This window comes from Myotis davidii, unplaced genomic scaffold, assembly GCF_000327345.1.
Source record: "Myotis davidii unplaced genomic scaffold, ASM32734v1 scaffold233, whole genome shotgun sequence".
NCBI classification, from domain to species: domain Eukaryota; kingdom Metazoa; phylum Chordata; class Mammalia; order Chiroptera; family Vespertilionidae; genus Myotis; species Myotis davidii.
The window spans coordinates 1,176,330-1,183,666 of record NW_006285917.1 but is presented as its reverse complement, the minus strand read 5'-3'; the positions used below and the strand labels follow the sequence as shown (position 1 = coordinate 1,183,666).

Sequence of the window (7,337 nt, the reverse complement as noted above, 5' to 3'; positions counted from 1 at the left end):
TCGTGTACTTGTAGCTTCAGTCTGTATCCAAAATATAGAGTTGAGCAAACTTCCAAGAAACACCATCGAAGGATGTAAAGTTCCAGTAGAGTGATAAACTTGTCCGTGTATCCTAAAACAGTATGGCCCATATCCTGATGGTGATGCGATATTTGCACCCTTAGAAGCAAAAGCTAAAGAACTATTTATGGAATGAATATTTTCCATGAAATTTTTCCTGTCAGATTCTTCATTTGTCATTAATCTTTTTAAATACGCCGGGTAATCTGGAAAATGTATATCATTTGGACAGACTTTCCCTTTGCTACAACATCGAGTAAATTTCCCATTGGATGGTTTTTCATCACAGAAATTTAGTGATAGGTAAAATTCACATCAAATAGTCATTCCACCACAACTATGTTTGAGAATTGCACCCTCATGTACTCCATTTTCGCTGAGAAGGCAGTTCCTACCGGTATTGGTAGTACTTGTTGATGACTGTTCTCTAGACATATTCTGTTATTGCCACCACCCCCTTTCAACTTCAAATGCACGTTGGTCTTTAGACATTTTCTGTTGATAACGACAGAAAATCAGAGCGACGTTTCAGCATCAGAGCGACGTTTTTCTAGTAGCTGGTGTTCAGATACATCCTGTCACAGGCGCCGCCTTCTTTCAAGATCAGATGCACGCTGCTCTGCAGATACTTTCTGCCGATAACGGCAGCATCTTTCGGCTGCAGAGCTACGTTGTATCAACAGTTGTTCTTTAGACATAGTCCCACCTCTCTACTGTCATGATCTGAGATGCAGGTGAATGAGAGTCCTGGCTATCTGACCAATGGCTGATTCTGGCTGATTCTGTGGGGGTGGACTTCCTCCTCCCTGCTGTCAGTTTCCACAGCTGTGATGAGGAAGCTGGGGTGACGGAGCTGCGCCTTCCAAGCCGCCCTCTCTCTCACTCTGTTCTATGTCCAGCGGTCTCCTGCTCTGCCAAGTCCTCCAAACCTCCCGCTCTCCGCTGGCAAGGTCCCGGGAGCCCATGGGTGTGGCTAGGCAGGGGCAGCCTTGCCTCCCTGACTGGCAAAAGTCTCGGGAGCCCACAGGCGTGGCTAGGTGCAGGCACCTCACCTCCCCGACCGGCGAAAGTCTCGGGAGCCCACAGGCGTGGCTAGACGTGGGCGCCTCACCTCCCTGACCGGTGAAAGTCCCGGGAGCCTGTGGGCGTGGCTATGGCCTCACCTCCCGGGGCTGGTGAAGGTCCTGGCAGCCCTCAGGCGTAGCTAGGCGCAGGCGGCCTCGCCTCCCCAACTGGCAGAAGTCAGGGGAGCCCACAGGCGTGATTAGGCGCGGGCACCTCGCCTCCCCAACCGGCAAAAGTCTTGGGAGCCCGTGGCTGCAGGCACCATCACTTCCTGGGGCACCTGACACCTGCGTATGCAAGTTAACCGCCATCTTTGTTGGGTTAATTTGCATAGTCACTCTGATGGGCTGGTGGGCATGGCTTGAGCATAGCAGAGGGATGGCTAATTTGCATGTTTCCCTTATTATGTAGGATGGGAGCATAGTACACGCCCTTTTTTGAACCTAACATTTTCTCATTTAATTACATATCTTGGAGTTGATTCCATTTCTGTGTCTATGTATGTGTGTGTATATTTTATGTAGATAACATTAATTGTTTTAACAGCACTTAATTTATTCAACCACTCTTTTATTGCTGGAATGTTTTATTGTTTCTAGTGTTACTATACACTTAATCTGCTGCAATGAACATTTTGGTACATATATCTTTGCCAGAGATTCAGAATTGGATGCCCATGGCTATATCTGACTATGAGACTCCTTTTTTTTTGAGGGACCACTCTGCATTAAATATCAGCCATTTTCAACAAAGGCTCAGATTTCAAGCTGGAAACTAGCTTGTGGGCCCACATTTCTTTTTTTTTCCTTTTTAATTTCTTTTTTTATCTCTTAAAGTATTACCAAGAGTATTACACATGTCTCCTCCTGGTTATGCTTATAGGTATGCATATAAGTCCTTCAGTTGATCTCCTACCCCCACAAACACTACTCAGGGTTCCCACTGTAGTTTGATGGTCTGCTCAATGCTGCTCTGCCTCTGTATCCATTTTTGTTCAGCAGTCTATAATTATCCATAAATGAGTGAGTTCATGTGGTATTTTTCTCAGCTTCCCAGGGGCCGTCTCAGTCTCACAGGGGCCGTCTCAGCCTCACAGGGGCCGTCCCAGCCTCTAGGGGCCGTCTCAGCCTCACAGGGGCCGTCTCAACCTCACCGGGGCCGTTTCAACCCCATTGGGGCCGTTTCAACCCCACTGGGGCCATTGCAACCCCACCGGGGCCGTCTCAGCCTCACCAGGGCCGTCTCAGCCTCACCGGGGCCATCTCGACCTCACCGGGACCTATTCAACCTCACAGGGGCCGTTTCAACCTCAGATGGGCCGTCTCAGCCTCACCGGCCCCGTTTTCAACCTCACCAGGGCTGTTCCAACCTCACTGGGGCCGTCCCACCCCCACCTGGGCCGTCCTACCCCCACCGGGGTGGGGCCGTCCCAGCCTCAAATGGGCCGTCTCAGCCTCACCGGCCCCGTTTTCAACCTCACCAGGGCTGTTTCAACCTCACCGGGGTCGTCTCAACCCCACTGGGGCCATCCCACCCCCACCTGGGCCGTCCTATCCTCACCGGGGCCGTCTCAGCCTCACAGGGGCCGTCCCAGCCCCTCGGCGGCCGCCTGAGCCTCACATGGGCTGTCTCAGCAACATGAAGTTTGGCATTCTGTCCTTTGTTGGGCGGCTTCTTGCTGGACAAAATCTCCAGGCGTTCCTGGTGGCTGAATATGTGGTATGCCTGCTTGGATTTTGTTTTCTACCAAGTGCACAGACTGCCTGTCTGCCGTCTCCCAGCGTCCCATGTGAGACTGGATCTGGAGGACCTGCCTGTGCGTTTGCTGGTACAGCGGTTCCACGTCACCGGCCCAGGCGGATCCGGCTACGGCTTCCTCCGAACCTGATTCTGCTTCTTGAGTGTATCCCTTATGTATGTGAGGAGTTGAAATCTGCTTTCTGCTGGTCTGGGCTGCAAAAGCGCCGGTGGTTCCTTTGTGCCACTAGCACAGCTTGGGTGGGGATGTAAATTGAGTAGGGCAGGGTCCCCGGGAATCACCAGAGCAAGGGGCAATGGCATCTCCGCCACTCCTCGCCTCTCCTCGACTCCGCGTCTCACGTCCCCAAGTGCCGGCGAGCAGCTCCGCGAGACAGCCATTCTCACTCTCCGCCCATTGCAAGGCTGTCCTGCCTCTCCCTGTAGGGTCTGGGATCTCAGGAACCCGCCCCAGACAAGCTCAGTGGATTTGAGAGTCTGCATCCCCTTCTGATTGAAAAAACCACGCATCCAGTTGCAGCCAGCCTGGCGCGTGACTCTGCACCACTGTTCTTGGCAAATCACCAGGGTGGGGCCAAGGGCAATGGCGTCTCCCCATCTCCTTGCCTCTCCGAGACTCAGTGTCTCACGTCCCCGAGTGCCAGCAAGCAGCTCCGCGAGACAGCCACTCTCGCTCTCCAGCCTGTTGCAAGGCTGTCCTGCCTCTCCCCGTAGGGGTCTGGGACCTCAGGTCCTGTCCCAAACAAGCTCAGTGGATATGAGAGTCTGCATCCCCTTCTGATTGAAAAAAACCGTGCATCCAGTTGTAGCCCACCTGGCGCGCGACTCCGTACCTCCATTCTTGGAGCCTCCACAAAACCTACTCAGTCTCAATGCTCTTCTTTCCTTCCAGTTGTAGAGCTTCCACTGGGCCAGCTTTCCCATGGTTCTGAATGATAACTGTTGGTTTTATAGTTGGTAGTCTCGATGTTGTGGGAGGCAGCACACACAGGTCTGTACCTTATGCCGCCATCTTGGTTCTCCTCTCCTGATTACAATTTCTTAAGTCATCTTTCAAATATCCCAAATCCGTGAAAGGGACAACCCGGATGCTGCCCACGGAGTAGCAGTTGTCTCCAAGGTTGACACCACCGGTGAGGACCTGATGCAAATGCATGTCCAGAGCCGGGCTGGCCAGGGAATGCACAGAGGCTACACCAGCCCCGCGCCGCCCCCGCCGCCTCCCTCCGGACTGGCCGTGGAGCGGCTCCGGCTTATCGCCTCACTCCCGTTCGCCTCCCCACTGCCTCATCCCTGCCATGGGACCTCCTCAACTGCCGATGCTGCACAGGTCGCTGCTCGGCGGCGGAAATGCCCGGATGCTCCCACCGCCTGCTGCACCGGTGCACAAATGTGTGAGGCGGGGAGCGTTTGGGGGCCGGGCGAGCCGGGAGTGAGCTGGCAGGGACACTCCACCCAGGGAGCTGGGCCCACATTTCTAAAGACAAATATGGCCCTGAGTAGTTGTCATTCCTTATAGATAGGTCTTGTACTTTCCAGTCTTCTCATTGCCTTTTCAACTTCTTGTTACCTTTTTTTTAGGCCAGCTTCTCCCAATTACATTACTTGGCTGGCTCCTGAGAGCATTTGGTTTGTGCCCTCTGTTTTGTACATCAGTTTAAGACTCTCAAGATGATAGTTCTCAAATGTTTTTATCGTATGCCCTTACTACCCTGTGTCCATGCCATTCTTCTCTTACTAGAACTATAGCAAGATTTCACACATTTGAGAATGGGAAAGGATAGGAAATCCTTGAGATCTAAAATACAAATTGACACTTCAGCTTTGGGATGAATCTTTAGTTTGCTGCCTTTGGAATCATCTCCCTATATCAGGTTGCTTTGTGGCCCTAAGGCAAGTTCATTCCCTTCACTAACTTGGTTCCTCTTCTGAGAAGAATTTGGTGATTCATGAAATTATTAGTTATTATGATTAGGTGCACCCCATCTTTCTCTTTCAAAGCTGGTTACAATTGTAGGCCAGTCCCAATAGTAGGCATGTTACTGTTAGAGGATGGTATCATTTTATCAATTTTAAATCTTACCTGTTTTGTCCTGTACATTAGAATTTGATGGCTAGCCACTCCTTGTCACACTGGCTCTCAGAACCCCTGGGTTATAAATGACCCAATTGTAAAGTCTTGAGATTAATCTGACCTTTAGCCCAGGCCTCACAGTAAGCCTGCTCCTTATTTTGTCTTATTCTGGGTGTCTTAACATTGTTCTAATTTGTTTCCTTTCTTTCAATATTTGGTCTGCCTCTTGCCTTTGTGTGGGGAAGCATGAGACTTGGAAAGTTTGTAAGGAGGACATTCTGAGAAAAGGGAAGTATGTGGAAAGCCACCTACCCTATTTATCGGAATTCTGACTTAAGGGAGACTTAGGGGAGTGTTGAAGGCCGCACCCCTAATTTTTCCTTGACCTTTCCAAACAAGTCTGTGCATGTGCAGACCCCCGGGCATTTACTGGAATCCTTATGCCTAATCTTCGGGTGCCCTTGCCTAGAGGACACTGCAAACACATGTGTTTTCCCAAGATTACTCACCCTACTGATTGTATCTAAAGATAAACTCTATATCAACCTGCAATAAAATCCTAACGAGGCAGGCAATCGAAGCTGCTTGGTTCCTTTAGCCAGGCTGTCCCTTAGCCCTCTTTTTCACAGCAACTGTTGTGTCGGAGTAATCATTCATCCGTCGTTCAGGGTCTGCTGACCAGCCCTGGCAATGTGGTACCCGGTGTGAACATGAAGGAATGCAACGAGATGTGTGGAACCCTTGAAAACAAAGAGGAAGGAAACGAAAGTAACTGCGCAGTAAGTAATTGGAGCCCACTTGGGATATCTAAGTTTGAGGGAAATGTTTTTCAGCTAAGGTTTCACAATAGGACAACAACTGTCCACCGAATAACAGATCTCTTTGTTACTTAAAAAGTTATTTTTTTAAAAAAAGTAGAAGTGAAAATTTCATCACATACAAAAAATTTAAAAAGTAATTAAAAGCAAATAGTGCCTCATTTATAGAAGAACAATTAAAAAGCCTGTTGCAAATTGTTATAATTTATAGTCCTTGTTTCCCTAATGCTGGAACATTAGACCTTGATCTCTGGAAACAAGTAGGTAGGAATTTAAAGAGAAATCAGGCCCAGGGAAAACGAGTGCCCTTGTCATCTTTGACTATGTGGGCTCTTGTTTGAGCTGCACTGTGCCCACTTCATATTGAGGATCAAAAGCCTACAGAACGCCAGGAGGATTTATCACTGCCCCCTCCTCCTGAAGTAGAGCCTGTCAAGCTTGTAATACCTAAGGCCCCCAATCCTCTGCCTCTGGTGTGGGAAGGCTCATTAACTAGATCCTCAGTTAAGGGATCATGTGTCAGGCAAGCTATGTTAGAAGAAGAGCTTTGGCCTGCCCAGTTATGCAAGATCAGCAAGGTAATCAGATACATGAACCACTCTTCTTTAATACCTTTAAAGAAATAAGGAGAAGTATTAGAGAAAATGAGGCTAGCAGTCCATTTACAAAAGGACTCCTTAATGCCTTGTCAGAAAATTACCATAGACACCTTGGGACTGGCAGATTTGGCTAAAACAACTCTGGATGCCAGTCAGTATTTATTATAGAAAACAGAATATGATGAGATCTGTGAACAACAGGCTGTTTATGGGTGTTCACTGGTGACCTCACCTGGGAGCCCTCTGGGACCCATTCAGTCTATGAATCCCAGGTACTTTAAAATATCTTCTGAAAGATCTATGAAAAGAATTCTGACTTATTAAGTCTTGTCTGTGTGTTATGCATGCCTGTAAATATCATATAAGCATCTGTTAATTGTTGCTTTATGTGTCTTTGTTGTTTGGTTATATTTGTTTAAAGATGGGGCATATTTCACTTTGCTAGGGGCCCCAGCTACTTGTGGCAGGCTGAACACATGGCAGGGATTGCAGGAACTTCCCAGCAGCTGCCAAGAATTCTTCATCTTGGGCATCCTTTTTGCTCTCCCTCTCAAGACATCAGCCACTAGAAACTCTTAGTAGAAGTTCTTGTCTATCTGTAATGTAACTTGGTTACTGGTTGATGTTCTTTGCTTGCTTTCTTATCATTGAGGGACTTAGTTTGAAGATTCTAAGGCTAATGTCCCAATCCACCCTTTTATGAGTACTCATCTATTTACTATAGGGCTTTTTTTAAAAATATATTTTATTGATTTTTTACAGAGAGGAAGGGAGAGAGAGAGAGAGCCAGAAACATCGATGAGAGAGAAACATCGATCAGCTGCCCCCCGCACATCTCCCACCAGTAATGCGCCCACAACCCAGGTACATGCCCTTAACCGGAATCGAACCTGGGACCCTTCAGTCCGCAGGCCGACGCCCCATCCACTGAGCCAAACCGGTTTCTGCTATAGGGTTTTTTTT

The 7,337-nt window shown here is 48.7% G+C and overlaps 1 protein-coding gene across 6 annotated transcripts in view; it reads left to right on the top strand.

The window, feature by feature from the left end:
• Nucleotides 1–7,337, top strand: part of PRR13 (proline rich 13) — a 23,170-nt gene that overhangs the window by 10,799 nt on the left and 5,034 nt on the right. For all 6 annotated transcript variants that reach the window (XM_015559593.1, XM_015559590.1, XM_015559592.1 and 3 more), the window contains exon 4: nucleotides 5,626–5,736. In XM_015559593.1, coding sequence (XP_015415079.1) covers nucleotides 5,626–5,736 — 111 coding nt within the window. The remainder of the gene's footprint in view (nucleotides 1–5,625; nucleotides 5,737–7,337) is intronic.